Consider the following 16,186-nt stretch of genomic DNA (forward strand, 5'->3'; position numbering starts at 1 on the left):
TCTTTCTTGCCTCAGCCGATGTCAGAAAAAGTGAATAACTGTTTAACTTGTGGGAAACAAATACCTCATAAAGATTTCCACTCTTACTGCCTACCTTGTTTAGGCCCAGACCACGATGTAGCAGCTTGTCTAGCCTGTGCTTCCTTCAACCGACGAACACTTAGACGTCGGTCGGAGTTTGCAGAGGAGTTTTCGGCTCCGCTTTTGCTTATATCATGCCGTCGGAGGCTCCGACTTCACATTTAGCTAAAAAGCGTAAGGAAAAGGACCGACACTCGCGGTCCGCAGTTTCGGCCGAAACCGCGCTAAGCCAACATGGCGGCTCGGTTTCGGCTGAAGCCGAGTCCGCGGTTCTTCCTTCGGCCGAAAGCATGCCTCCTTCTACCGAGGCCTCTTCCAGCATGGCTGAATCTGCTACTGAAAATCCACCTGCTCTTACAGTTTCTCAGGATTTATCAGATACTATCCCCTTAGATGTATCTACTCCTGCACGTGGAGCTGCTAGGCCCCCTGCATCCATGTCAATTAAGGCTTTTGCCAGGGCTAAAGCAGCTAAATCTTCAAAGGCTGTGCCTGCTAAAGCCCCCTCTCACAGGCCTAGTTCTAGTACTCAAATGCTTAGTCTAGCAGAGGATCTCATTTCTTTGATCAGGGGAACCCAGTCTCACCCTGACAGGGCCTCTCACCCACCTCCAGAGAAGAGGCTTAGAGCAGAGCCCCCTGAGCCAGTTTCTTCAGATTATTCCTCTGATGATTCAGAAAATACAAATCCTCCAGAGGGCCCTTATTCTCCATGAGGACTCTGATGCAGAGGATTCCATACCTTCTGCCTCTCCTCCTGAGGAATTTTCTTTTGGGGAAACCTTGCATGCTATGAGGGAACAATTTCAATGGCAGGGCCAGGATTTTTCAGACTCTAGGAAAAGGCTTAGGACCTTTTTGCATTTACCACAGCATAGGTCTTTAGCTATTCCTCCAGTACTTACAGTTGTGGATGATGCATTTACTGATGTTTGTACTGCCCCTGACTCACTGCCTCCGGCCCCTGCTAAGCCCGACAGATGATACAGGGTTCCGGACACACATTATCATTTGTATAAGGCTCCTATTGCAGATCCTGAAACTATTTCACAGGGCCCCAAAGCTGTAGCAGTTGCCTCTGCCAAAAACCCCCTCCACTCTGAAAGGGAATCTAGAGCATTGGAGAGATGGGGTTAAAAAGTTTATACTTCTGCTACTCTTTCGGCTAGGGCCTTAAACTGTCAATTCCACATGATTCAGTATCAGGAATTTCTGTTAGATCAGCTCACTAAAAAACTGTCCTCACCTGAACTTTTAGACCGTAAGTCCCTTCAGGATTTGGTGCATAACACTCAGCAGGTCAGTAATCATTCCTTAAAATGCAGCTATGATGCACTGGAGGCTTCCTTTAGATCAGCTATGACTGGTACAGTGATCAGAAGGCATGCATGGTTAAAAGAACAATCCTTACCAGACCATGTAAAGTCAAAGCTTCTGGATGCTCCCATGGAAAAGCACAGTTTGTTTGGTTCCCCTGCACAGCAAGTGTTGAAGAAGGTGGAAGAAAAGCTAAATCTGTCCAGACAGTCAAGGATTTCTTACAGGTCCAGCCTCTGAGGTTTAGTAGGAACTGGCCTTCCAAGGTGGTCCTTTCCAGACACCACCAGAGCACAGAGAAGCAGAAATAGACGCCCTAGAGGCAGAGGTCAATCCAGAGGTGCCTACAGGGGACGTCAATGGCAGCCTAACAGCCAGAGAACTACTGCCACAGATCCAGCCACTACCACTTCTACAGGACAATCACAGTGACTTGGCTCTGAAACCGCCTACCAGGGAACAACTGGCAGCACCCTTAGGCGGAAAATTAGCCTTATTTTCAGTAAATTGGCATTACATTACAGGAGACAAATGGATTTTACAGACAATAGACAAAGGCTACAGGTTTCACTTCCATACTCTTCCAAGGAAGAGAGGAATGCCAAACCTACCTCCAAACCAAAGGACAAACGCTCTACAGCAAATAGACCACTTACTAAGGATGAGAGCTATAGAAAAGGTACCGGCTATGGAACAAGGACAAGGATTTTATTCAAGGCTTTTCCTAGTACCAAGAAAGGAAAACCAATGGAGACCTATCCTCGACTTGTCCGCTCTAAACGCATATCTCATTGTTCCAAAATTCAAAATGTTGATCCTACAGCAACTTCTTCCCATGCTGGGCAAGGAGTCTTGGCTGGTGACTCTGGATCTCAAGGAGGCATACCTGCACGTCCCCATACGACCAAATTGCAGAAGATACCTCAGATTTCTTGCAGGATCAGAGCATTATCAATTCTCAGCATTGCCTTTTGGCTTATCTACTGCTCCCAGAGTATTCACGAAATGCCTGGCATCAGTAATTGCTCATTGCAGGCTTCAGGGAATTCAAATTTATCCATACCTGGACGACTGCCTGTTACAAGCAGACAGCAAAGACAAATTAACAAAAGATTTGAAAAAGGTTATTCACCTGTTGCAAGCCCTGGGATACACAGTCAACACAAAAAAGTCGAGGCTGATACCATCCCAAAGGATAACCTTCCTGGGTGCAGAACTGGACACATCAAACCAGATGGCATACCTCACAGCAGAAAAACAGAAGCAGCTACCACTCTATTTCATGGCATTAACAACACAGAACCAGCTTACAGCAAGGAAAATCCTGCAAGCCCTGGGTTACATGGCATCCTGCATAATATTAATTCCACATGCCAGACTACATATGAGGAAGTTGCAATGGTACCTGAGGAATTTATGGTCTCAGCACAAGCACAGCCTAGAAACCAAAATAACAATAATTCCATGCCTGAAGCAAGAATTCCAGTGGTGGGCCCAGGCCTGTCAATTGAACAAAGGACTGCCCTTCCACAGGCCTCACCCAAGCCAGACTATCACCACGGACGCCTCAGACCTCGGTTGGGGGGCACACATGGTGGACAAGTGCATACAAGGCTTATGGACTCAAAACCAGATGAACCTGCACATAAATCAAAAGGAGATGCTGGCAGTAAAACAGGCAATTCAGACATTCAGACCATTTCTACAACAGGGTCATTTGCTGATTAGGACAGACAACACCACAGTTATGTGGTATATCAACAAACAGGGAGGCACACATTCATATCCTCTATGCCGGATGGCAATGGACCTCTGGAATGTGGCCCTGAGCCTCAACATTCAGCTCCAAGCCATATTCGTGCCAGGAAAAGAAAATATACTAACAGACATCTTAAGCAGAACCACCACGGATGCCCACGAATGGATGCTGCATCCAGACATCTTCAAAGCCATCACAAGGAAATGGGGACTACCAGAAATAGACCTGTTCGCATCCCCACACAACCACCAATTGAAAAAATTCTGCACAAGGACATACCACCCACTTGCTTGGAAGGTGGACTCCCTATCCTTCAGTTGGGAAAACCTGACAGCATATGCATTCCCACCTCTTCCTTTGATGCACAAAGTGCTTCTGAAGATCAAAGAAGATCACCCGAGGATCATCTTGATAGCTCCAGATTGGCCGAGGCAACATTGGTACCCGCTACTGAGGAGTATGTCCCGTGAACATGCGTGGCCTCTACCCCTACTACCTCTACTGCTAACACAGAACAACTTCAAAATCCTGCTTACAAACTTGAAAACACTGCAGCTAGCTGCTTGGAACATTAAATAAGGAAAAATAACTCAGATTTATCTCAAAGGGTTAAAGACATTATCTTGGAGGCTCGCAGACCCTCAACAAGGAAAACTTATTCAGCAAAATGGAAAAGATATCTAATTTGGAGTGCAACAAAAGGAGTAGTAGATGCATCATTGGCAAACATAGCTAACATCCTGGAATACTTAGCAGAGCTTTTCCACAATGGTCTGTCTTATTCCTCCATTAAGATTCATGCATCAGCAATTTCAGCAGAATACAACATGGGTCCTCCAGTCTTTTCTCAACCTCTACTCAGGCAGTTTCTCAGAGGAATTAAAAATGTAAAGCCACCAAGGAAGCCACCATTGCCTACATGGGACTTGAACTTTGTGTTAGAAAAGTTGACACTTCCCCCTTTTGAACCAGCAGCAACAGCAGAATTACAGTACTTATCTTGGAAGACTGCATTCCTGCTTGCAATCACTTCAGCTAGAAGGGTTTCTGAATTACAGGCATTGATGGCAGTACAGCCCTTCCTTATCTTCCATCAGGATAGAGTGTCCATGAGAACTAATCCTACCTTTATGCCAAAGGTGGTCTCCAGGGTATCATTAAACCAAGCAATACACCTACCAACATTCTTCCCCAACCCACAGAACAGGGGGGGAAAGATTGCTGCATACCTTGGATGTACACAGACAATTGCGCTACTACCTGGACAGAACCAAGAACAATAGAAAAACTGACCAGCTTCTGGTAGCATATGCAACAGGAATGGAAGGAAAAGCAATTTCAAAACAATCTCAAAATGGATAGGAAATTGCATTAGATTTTGTTACTCTTTTCATGGAAAGGCAACTCCAGAAAACATCAGACCTCATTCCACAAGGGCTACAGCCACTACTACAGCTTTCTTACGAGGAGTGGCTACCAGAGACATTTTAGAGGCTGCTACTTGGAGCTCCGTGCATACATTTGCCAAGCATTATAATCTACCTTTGTACTCCAGATCCCGAGCAGGTTTTGCCACTGCTGTTTTGCAAGGGATCTTAACTACACCATAAACTCTTAGTGCCTCCTTAGTGCCTCCTCTCCCAGTTTGGCTATGGTATTCTACCCATTTGTTAGGACTGCAGATGCATCCTTGAAGGACATAGTACAGTTTTGTACTTACCATAAATGTAGATGTCCGAGAGGTATGCATCTGCAGTCAGGATTACCCACCCTCCTTCCCCTCTGTGGTACTCCTAGGGTATTTGCCCATCTTGTAGCTAGCTGGGGGAATCTATTATGGTGTATTTGTTTGTATATATGTATATACATGTTCTTTTCTATTTGCTCTCTATTGTTTGGAAACATTTGCATTTATCCAAATTTAGCCTTCCTAGAGGGCACCTGGCATCTGGGGCAAGAAACACTGAGGAAAATGGCGTCGGCTGATGCCTTTATACCCGCAGAACTGCAGCTATGACGTCGGGTGAAGTGCGACATCAGCCGAGGCCAGACCCAGACTTTGGAATCCGGCCGACCGAAGGGCTGCCTGAGGCCAGGACAACCCATTTGTTAGGACTGCAGATGCATACCTCTCGGACATCTACATTTATGGTAGGTACAAAACTGTACTTTTTGTGTCTTTGTATGTAGATTTATAAATAAGGCAAGGGAGAGTGATGGGAGCTGAAACAGGTAGTGATTTAGTGCCGAGGTTTTTGCCTTGGTTTCATTCCGGATCTGTGGTCAGTGTTGGAGTTTTGCTCCTTCTCCCCATCTCCTAGTGAAGTTTCTCTGGGAGATTTGCAGTGGATTAAGGGAATGAGCTGTTAGTGAGTTGCTTAATGTAGTACTGTACAGGGTACATTCCCTCAGTCTGTACTTCCTTGTGTGTCCTTGTGCAAGTAAGGCACTTAACTAGACAGTGCTTTGAGGTAATTGGGAAACAAGATTACTCCGTGGTCTCCTGGAGTGCATCACTAGTAAATATGTACAAACTCTGGTTTCTTCCTACCTTCAAAAAAACATGATGGTTGATTTAGATGCAGTAAGTTATCCATATACCTTGTATGCATTTTTGTCCAGCACCATCATGGTTGAAAAAGACCAGATGACCTTTTTCAAAGATAAAAATTTACCTAATTGCCTGCTTTTTGTTGACAAGTTAGTCACTGAAAACATAAGGTGATGTTTGTACTGATTAGAGTTGGTTTAGCTAGCACTGCATGAAGTCCCCCCCAACCCCTTTTTCAGGGGTGCTGTATGTGTGTTTCAGTGCAATGTGGAGGGTTTCCATGATGAGCAATGTTGTGGAGGCCAGCTTCTTTAATAATGTGAGTATTCCAAGCAGAATTTTTGCAGAAATACACAGCTTAGCTTTTAGTCCAAATTGCAGACTGTCATTAGATGTTCAGGAGTTTTTTTTTTTGATAATATAGTAACAAAATAACCACTACTGTTTTTTGTTATTAGTTTTTTTTTTTTTTTTTTGAAGTTGTGATCAAAAACCCTGTTACCAATGCAGTTGTAGAAACTAGGTTTAAGTTAGTAAGAGGCAAGTTTGTCTTGTAATAAGGGTGGTACTTACTGCAAAGTCTAGATGCTCGATTTAAAGAAGTTTTCTAAACCTTGGTATTAAAATACTTAAAATCTGCCAAAAGGTGGAAATTTTTCTACCAGTGACATTTCTACTATATTTAATTACCGTATACTACATACTTAATGGTTTGTCTAAACTAAAAGCATATTTCCCTATAAGAGTGTATTGCCTAACAAAAAAAAAAAAAAAACTTTATCCCAGCCAGTCTTTTGCCATATTAGGAACAGTTTAGCATTGAGCTTTGCTTTGGTTTTGTTTATTTAACAAAAAACTCAAGCTTTCTTATATGTTTGATACAGTATAAACATATTTTTTGTACTCTGTGTAGGGTTCTAATCAGTGATTTATATAGTTGCATAACTCTGGGTCTCCTTGAAATGGTAGTGGTAGAAAATATCCTTAATTAGAAAGCATCTTCTCATTATGGAGTTAACACTGTTGTAGAAATTGAGATGTATTTCAACAAAAACTTAGATCGCTGACAAATGAAACTTTAGGAAGACATTAGTATGTATAATCAGTTACTGTATCCCAGGTGTAACATGTTACTATTGACATTTCATTTGACTCTAAACTGTTAAGTGCCCAGTCAGAAGCCAACAGTTTAGCTGTCCCCACTTTAGAAAGGTAGACAGACATTGAACAAAAGCAAGCAGGGAGAGTCTGACTGTGATGTGGAAACACTAGGCAATAACTTATTTCTCATCCAAGCAACAGTACATTTTTTGGCTCTTGGATGCAAGATTTTAAATATTGGCAGATGAGTAGAATTGAAAGCTTTACCCAGACATAGGTACATTTCTTTGTCTGATATTCCCAAGTAAACCACATCAAGCACATTGGTGTAAAAAAATTAATGAGCTGTAGTCCCCCTTACCATGTAAATTGGTGTTGAAATGTGTTGAAGTTTTCCAATGTAGTAGACAAAAGTAAACCTAAAAGAAACACATTTCCTATGGCAGGAATAAAAAGGGGCATCAATCTGGGCATAAACGTCATGAATCTTGGTGGAGAAATATTCCTTTATGTTGTATGTATCTCTGTGGAATAAAGGCTGTGTATGTGCATGGACATTATTGCTTGTAAGTTAAGTAGTTCCCAACTTGGGATTTGATACTTCTTACCATAAATAGGGTGAGATTCCATCATGCTCTGCTTTGAGTTTGTTTTGCTTTTATAATCTTCTGGTTGCTCTCTGCTAGTTGCAGTACTTTTTACATCTCTCTCTTTTTTTAAGGTCCATGCAATCAAGATGACTGGATCAGTGCAGTTCGACCAGTTATAGAGAAAAGAATACAGAAGTAAGTTTCGTTATTACAGTATTAAGTTTCTGATAACTTTGTGTGTTGTTTCTAATGTAATGGTGCACTATTGCGATCTTGCAGTTGTTTTTCTTTAAAGAAAAGTTAAAACTGTTCTTTATAGGTTCATATTAGGCTAACAAGAAACAGGGTCTTTACAGCTTAGCCAAGCATCCCAACCAATTTTTGTCCTATAGTTCCTTGGATGTGTATGTGTTGGGGTGTGTTGGTAAAGAGGTAGCTCAGGGCTGTATGGGGATATGTTTGGGATTAATTTACTTACTGTCAACCTTTGCCCATCAGAAACATGGGGGGGGTTGCAGACTGGGGGTGAATTTGATTTCCTATCCAATGATAATGATTCCTTTTAAACAGAGTCAGGGATGAATTCTGCTTCATGTAGTTGGAGACCTTATTCCATGGTGTGGAGATCTTTAGAGAGACATACTGGCCCCACCAGCAGGTTCATTTTATTTCACAGACAAAGTTCAAGTCCTTGGATCTAGTGTTTCTGGTGCAGTTTGTCTTGCGGATGTACAAGAAGCTTGTCAGAGCTGGATCTGAGGATGCCTTGTATGCTAGGCATAGATCACCTCTCAGTAACCTGAAGGAGACCAAGTACAGAGATAGGACCTTAAGGCAATCTTTGTAGTACAGGGTATTCATACCTTGGATTCTCCTGGTGAACAACCTTTGAGGACGTTCCAAAGTGCCTGGTTAGATACATGCCCAAGGGGGCACTGTGTTCAGTGATTGGTATGAGGGCTGAGAGATGCTACTACTTCCTTGGTCATGGATGCCATATTCTTACGTCTGAGTTGGGTGACACTGATTTTCTTACTGTCTTGGCTACGTGTTGATCAAACCAAAGATTGCTGTCTACATATGTTCCCAAGCCCTAACTGTCAGGTCACCTCTTAAGGGTGTTTTATTGATTTAAGTAATTGGCTTGGGTGGATGATTTCCCAGAGGGGAGAATAATGCATTTCTTTGCATTGAGTTTTCATCCATGGATTTGATGCCAGTCATTTGTGTTAGATCCTCTTGTAGGATGTTGATGTCATGGAAGGAATCTGATCGCTCCCAGTTTAGTCATTTGTAAACTTGGTGAGCCAGAGGCCTTTGACTTTCGAGAAGTAGAAGCCAAACAGGAGCGGGCCCATCATGGATTTGTGGGATACTCTGCTGCTAACTGGTATCTTGGTGGAGGTGATCTTCTGAATCCTGACTTTTTGGGATCTGTCTTTCAGCCATTTGACAATCCAATATGTTATAAAGGGATTTATGCCTATTTCTGAGAATTTGTCAGCTGTACCCAAGTGAGGCATTGTATTGCACACCTTGGCTGGGTATGAGTAGGCAGAATGCACCATTTTCACCTCATTCAAACACATGGTGACCCCCTAGAAGTCTTCCAGGTTAAGTAGGCACGACCTTCCCATAACAAAGCCAAACTGAGATGGGTCCATTGCCTGTAGGTCATCAGTGTCATTGTTGATCATTTCCATGATGACTCATTCTATGGTTTTACATATTAGAGTTATCAGACTTAATGAATCTGTTGTTCTTGGAGTCATTTGATCATCCACCCTTATGAAGAGGGATAACTGTGGCTCTCCATTCACTTGGTATGTAATCTGCTTTGAGACTGTAGTTGAGTGTCTAAAGTTGTCCTGCTAGGTTCTGTTTTAGGTATTTAGGAGGCAACCGGGGGTATTATCTGGGCCAATTGAAGCAATGTGTTTTGTGTTGCTCCCTGGTAATAGTTGGGGTTGGGGGTATGCTAGAAGGGATTTCACATTTCAGAGGCGGTGGAGGGGGGGTGGTGAAGTTAGAGCCAAATTTATCCATTGTTAGATTTGCTACATCACTGTGATCAGTGAAGGTTATGCCATTTTACCACCAGTTATTAAATCAAAGCACTCTTGTCTGAGTTACCCTTTCTCATTTTGGCTATGACATATTTATTAGAATCCTTACCTTTACAGGCTACATATCAGTGTTTTGGTTTTTGTGTTAGATCTGGGTTTGCTTGTGGTAAGTATGGCAGCCTCAAGGCAGTCTTTACATGTTTGTACAGGGTTTTGGTAAAATCTGCACAGGTAGCTGTGTTCTCTGGGTTTGGGAGAGTTGTGAATTTTGACAAACTGTTGTCTAATATGATTGCTTTAGTTTAGCTCTTAACTGTTATGGCTTTAGTTGGGTTTTCTGGGTTGATCTTTTTTTTATTTCAAGGGAGACAGCTTTGTGGTGTCACTTCAATGAGGATGTGGCATGGGGGGTACAGTGCTTTCCCATGTTGGTGAGTACTAGGTCCAATACGTTTCATCTTCTGTGTGGAGAGTGAACTATCTGGTCCATGGTGTATGTGCTCATCAGGTCCAGGAAACATGCCTGTGAGTCAGAGGCATTGTGCAGTCCCCAGTCTAGAGAGGGATAGTTATTTTCCCTGCACACCCCACATCCCCTGTAAATTGTATATACCGATTCTGAGATTGCAGTACAGTGAAGAAAAGGGTAAATCTCCCTATCCTCACTGTACCGCAATCTGCATTCAAGAGCTTAGGGTTTTCAAAAACTTGATCATATGGTGTCGACCATATAAATTTATAGCTTCATAGGGTAGGTACTAGGCTATCTGCCTGAAGGCATTTATAAGCCTAGCCGGAATGTGTTGCCTTTCACCGCCCCTTTAGATTAGTTCCCTGTGCCTGTGTCTAGCAGAGCCATTGAGGTGATCCTTGGGGTAAATATTGTGTTTTCCATCCACTCGTCAAGGTTTCTCTTGAAGAGTGTTAGCGAGGAGCTCTGCCTAATGTAGATTGGAATCTTGTTCCAAAGCATGGGAAGTCTCTGGGACAGGAATCTCTCCCTCCAGCAGCATATCCTATTTATTGTTGTGGTGAGGTTTAGATCCCTAGAGCGTGTGGCTCAAGGGGATATGGTTTTCTTGAGGTGGAGCATGTCCATCAATTCTGGGTTGCACATGGCCTTGTATGTCAGGCAGAGATCACCTCTGAGTAGGCAGTATGTAACAGAGTACAGCTGGAGTTTCTTCAGTCGAGCTGCGTAGGGCATCTGTTTGAGGCCAGTGATCTTCTTGGTGAGTTACTTATATGGTCTTTCCAGCTGTTGCAAGTGTCTTGTAAGGTACATCCCAAATGGGGCATTGTACTCTATGATGGGTCTGATGAGTGATGTGTAGAGGGGCACAATGACCTCTTTTATCTGGATGCAAACCCTTTTGTGATTAGGTGGGCCACATAGAAGGATTTTCTAATCACTTTGGCAATGTGATTATCAAAGGAGAGATTACTATCTACTTGGGTCCCCAGATCCCTTATTACGTCAAGTATTTAGGGGGCTACCACGTATGTGGTAGTTTGTGGGTACTTTGTTTTTTCCAAAGGGGATGACTATGCACTTAGTGGCATTTAGTTTGAGGCCATGGTTTTGACACAGAGTATCTGTTTGTAAGACCCTTTTGGAGGATGTTAGTGTCAGCTGGAGAGTCCATTTATAGCCCCTAGTTTGCAGTCATCTGCGAACTTGGTCACCCATAGACCTTCTGTGCTTGCTTGTACCTCTGAAAAGTATATGCCGAGCAGGAGGGATCCTAGGACTGAGCCCTGGGTAAAGCCACTTGTAACCGCTTTAGAGTCAGACCTAGCTCCCGCAACTCTTACCATGTGGTTTTTGTCCGTGAGCCAGTTGGCAACCCATCTCATGACATAGGGGTTTATATTCAGGCTGGTGAGCTTGTCTATAATACCAGAATAGGGAATGGTGTTGAAGGCCTTTGCAAGGTCTAGGTAGGCTGTGTGGACTACCTTTCCCTCGTCTATAGCCTTGGTAACTGTCTCAAAGAAGTCCACCAGGTTTAGGAGGCATGATCTGCCCTAAACAAAGCCGAACTGGGTAGGGTCCAGTGTTTGGAAGTTCCCAATGTCTCTGTTAATGAGATCCTTGATGATGCGCTCCATAGCCTTGCAGACCAAGCTTGTCAGGCTTATAGGGCGATAGTTCCCGGGGTCTGTTGTGGCTCCACCTTTGTGGAGCGGAATAACCGTTGCTGTGCCCCACTCTATAGGCACATAGCCTGTGGAAAGGCTGAGTTTGAACAGGGTAGGTGAGGCGTCAGTTCATCTTTGAGTTCGTGTAGGATGCAGCCTGGGACACCATCCGGTCCCATTGATGCTGTTTTTTTGGCTTTGGAGAGGGCTGTTTTAACCTGAGTGTCTGATTTCAGGGGCACTGCATACTTCTGGTATGGTTATAGGCCCTTTTGGGGGTGAAGTTTGCACTGAACCTGTCTGCCAGGATGTTGGCGATATTGGTCGGTTCAGTGTATTTTGTGCCATTCTGCGCTATCTCTGAGCAGATCTGAGAATTGCCCCTTAGATTCTTGACATAGCTAAAGAATGCCTTGTGGTTATCTTTGGAGTCCTTGGCAATTTTTCTTTTGAAGCTAGCCTTGGATGATTTTATGAGGGATCGTAGTTTCTTGCTTATACTGATCAGGGATGTCTTACCTTCTTTGGATTTTTACTGTTATTTTATACTAGTTTCCTCCTGCTGTTGTATAGCTTGTTTATAGCAGGTGTCCACTAGACTGGTTTCCTTTTCTTGGAAGAGTGAGTCTTGGTTTTGCTTGGATAGCACGATCCATGCATTCTTGTAGGTGCCCGTAGAGTGCATTAGTAAAGGATTTTGCAGTGTGGGCAGTGTTATCCTTTAGCATGGGGGCTTTGAAAACTTTCCACCTCGGTCTTAAGTAACGTGAAGTTTGCTTTTCAAAGGTTTTTCACTGTGGTTTCTTTGACTGGGGGTGGGGGCGGAATGTCGACATTCAGAGAGATTAGTTTAGTTTATGGTCAGATGTAACCAGAGAGGGGTTGACCTCTGGTGTGAAACACTAGTTGCCCATTTTGGTGATGACCAGGTCCAGTATGTCACCTTTGGTGGGGGTGTTGACCAGTTGATCCAGGGCATTTGAGTTTATAAATTCTAAGAAATGTTGGGCAAGAGAGTTAGAACTTGAGTAGTTCTCCCAGTTAATGTTTGGGTAATTGAAATCACCCAATATCAGGATGTTTGGTAGGACCTTTATTTTTCCCAGTGTTTCTAGAAATGCAGAAAGGGGGTCCTGGGACATGGTGGGTGATCTGTAGCAAGCTACAATTTGAATTCAGTTTTGCCTGTTAGTTGCATGTGGATGATCTCTGAAGCATATTGCTGTGCCACTAACCTGGAGGTGTGAGTATCCTTGATGAATATGGATATGTCCCCGCCTTTTGTATTTTGGTCCGTGATGTGATTATCAAAGGAGAAACTACTGTCCATCTGTGTCCCAAGGTCTCTTATCACACTTTCAGTGTTAGGCTACCGCCTATGTAGTAGTTCATGGGTACAGAGTTATTGCCAAAAGGGATAACGATACACTTTTTGGCATTGAGCTTGAGGCCATGGCTTAGACACCAGACATCTGTGTCAGTGAGGCCCTTTTGTATATGTCCACATCATTAGGAGTTTAGATTATGGCTCCTAGTTTGCAGTCGCCTGCGAACTTCGTTAGCCAAAGACCTTCTGTGTTAGTCTGTACTTCAGAGAAGTAGATACCAAACAGGAGAGGACCCAGGACTGAACCCTGTGGTACTCCACTTGTCACTGGTCAGAAGTTGGATTTGGAGTCTGCTAACTTTCACAGTGTAGGTTCTGTCAGTGAGCCAGTTGGCAACCCATTTTGTGACATGGGGATTTATACCTAGTTTAGTGAGTTTATCTAATTCCACAGTGGGGGATGGTGTCTAAAGCCTTGGCGAGATCTAGATAGGCTGTGTGAACCACCTTACCCTCATCTACTTAATTAAAAAATCCCAAGTACTAAAGGTGCATCAAACTAGAACAAAAATGAGAGAAGAATTTATGCACCACCAAGCTGAAACTCTGTATTGTAATAATCTCCACAAATAACAGCGTGTTAGGCGTATTTAAGTATTTCTTGAAACAAATTATAAATTCCAAGATCTTTCAGAAATGTAGTGAAACAGCAAGTCTATTTAGCAATTAAGACAACACTTACTTCATAGAGTTCTCATCAACTGTGCTAACTTACTTTCACTCTTAAGTTGTAGTCTTAGTTAGTAGTTCCCTTAAAAACTTCAGGATTGATGCCAGGTTAGCAAATGCTTTCAAACTGTAAACTGAAGCCATTTTTCATTAGTCCAAGTCTCATTAAAACCACAAAAAATGTTTACTTCCCAGTTTAAAACAACGCTTACTTCCACAGGGCTCTCATCAGCTGTGAATTAATATCAGTAACCAACAGGGGAGGTGATATTAAAAATTTGACTGAGAATAAAGAAATTAAATGGATATTGAACTTAAAGGCACACAAGTCACCTGGGATAAATGCTGTAGTCCCTTTAAAACCAATCCTAAGAAACAGGCGTGTCTCAGCTAAACCAAAGTAAAGTACTAAATACAAGGAACATGATTAGCTCACAAAAAGGTGTGTGTAGAAGGAAGTATCTGAATGGCTAGTAGTTATTTTATATTTTGAAACTAAGAAACTGAAATTTCATCGAACTGAAGAAGGCGAACAGTCAAAAGCGCTTTTTGTGTGTGTTTTACTAAATAAGATAACCAGAGCGAGCTTTGTAGTTTGGGATTTATTTTAAAGCTTTTAAAGAAAACTATTATTCAGAACTTATTGTGAACTGAGAGCATGTTAGCATAGCTGATGAGAGCCCTGTGGAAGTAAACGTTATTTTAAACTGTGAAATAAAACTTCAACCCGCTATTGAATATGGCTCACAGCCCACCATGGATATTGCCTCAAATTCCTCATTTACTCGCGCAGCAAGACGAGCAGATTCTACACAGCCAGATCAAAACCTTAAACCTGGCTGCATGGCAAATCAGTTAAGCATCCCACCAGCCCCTCTTTCACAAGCAGTACTGGATGTTATTCTAGAGGCCAGGAGGCCAAGCACCAGGAAGACTTACTCGGACAAATGGAAAAGGTTTTGTGCTTGGAACCAAGCTAAAGGCCAAGACGCAACTCAGCCTCATATGCCTCACATTCTGCAGTTTTTAGCGGAGATGTTGCATAAAGGACTTTCCTTCTCCTCTATTAAAATCCATGCTTCAGCTATTTCAGCTCACTACGACACTAATCCACCTTTATGTTCCAATCCTCCTGTAAGACAGTTCCTCAGAGGGGCAAAAACATTAGACCACCTACACCAACATGGGACCTCAACTTTGTTCTGGAAAAACTAACGCTACCTCCCTTTGAACCAGCTTTTTCTGCAGACCTGCTCCTGGCAGTAACTTCTGCTAGGAGAGTCTCAGAATTACAGGCACTTGCAGTGGAACCTTTCCTCTTTTCCATCAAGACATAGTTTCTCTACGGACTAATCCTTCCTTCATGCCTAAGGTGGTTTCCAGTGTAGCTTTAAATCAAACCATCCACCTACCCACTTTCTTTCCCAATCCACAGAACAAAGGTGAGAGACTCCTGCATTCCTTGGAGATTCACAGGCAACTTCGTTACTACTTTGGATAAAACCAAGGCTTTCAGAAAAACTGACCAGCTCTTTGTTTCCTATGCTACAGCTTCTCAAGGGAGGGCCATATTCAAGCAAACCATTTCTAAATGGATAGGCCATTGCATACAATTCTGCTAATGCCCATCATGGGAAACCAGTTCCTCCTACCATTAGATCCCACTCTACCAGGGCAACAGCTACCTCTACTGCCTTTCTCAGGGGGGTTCCTACCAAGGAAATTTTAGAAGCTGCAACTTGGAGGTCTGTACACACCTTCACCAAACACTATCACTTACCTCTCTATTCTAAGTCCAGGGCAGGCTTCGCCACTGCAGTTCTGCAGGGCCTCATTGCCTCCACTAACCCTCTATGATGCCTCCACCCTACCTTAGCTTTGGGACTCAACCCAAGTGTGATGACTGCAGCAAATTAGTCATTTGAACTTGAACTATAGTGTCACCGATAAGCTGCTTATTTTAGAATGTGAAAGCCCATGTTACTGAATAAGAGTATAATTAACTTAAAAGTAGTTTAAAAGAAAACAGAAAACTTTGCACATGATCTTAGCGGTGGTACATTATTTATCAAATTTGCATGTTCTTTTCAGACAGCTGTTGTGTTATAAATCATTCTAAATCTTTATTTTCTCTTCAAGGTACAGTGAAGGTGAAATACGGTTTAACTTGATGGCTATTGTATCTGACAGAAAAATGATTTATGAAAGGAAGATTGCTGAACTACAAAGACAGCTTTCAGAGGTAGGCTGCAGCAAAGCTAGAACACTGCATATGTTAAAAATGGCATGGTTCTGCATTACAAGCATTGTATCTTGTCATTGAGTTGTTGCAAGAATTTTCTTCCAGCAGCATGTTTTAGACGTCCAGTTGATCAATTAGTCTGAAAAGAAAGAATAGTCATTTGAAGTTTTAGAGTTTTATTAAGATCCAGGCTTTTACTCTCTTTCTACTTAGAGTAGAAGCCCTGTGTAAGATATCTGAAAAGTTTTCTTTATATGTAAATTAAGTATTCATGTGCTGCT

At 42.7% G+C, this 16,186-nt stretch overlaps 1 protein-coding gene across 1 annotated transcript in view; it reads left to right on the top strand.

Annotated features, from left to right (window-relative positions):
• The window catches only part of UCHL5 (ubiquitin C-terminal hydrolase L5), a 222,263-nt gene extending 206,277 nt beyond the window's left edge, over positions 1 to 15,986 (top strand). Inside the window, exons 7-8 of the mRNA XM_044086778.1 lie at positions 7,531 to 7,594; positions 15,803 to 15,986. Coding sequence (XP_043942713.1) covers positions 7,531 to 7,594; positions 15,803 to 15,986 — 248 coding nt within the window. The remainder of the gene's footprint in view (positions 1 to 7,530; positions 7,595 to 15,802) is intronic.
• The last annotated feature ends 200 nt before the right edge of the window (positions 15,987 to 16,186 follow it).

This window comes from Protopterus annectens, chromosome 10.part0 (assembly GCF_019279795.1).
Source record: "Protopterus annectens isolate FY-2018-M chromosome 10.part0, PAN1.0, whole genome shotgun sequence".
Classification (NCBI taxonomy): Eukaryota; Metazoa; Chordata; order Ceratodontiformes; family Protopteridae; genus Protopterus; species Protopterus annectens.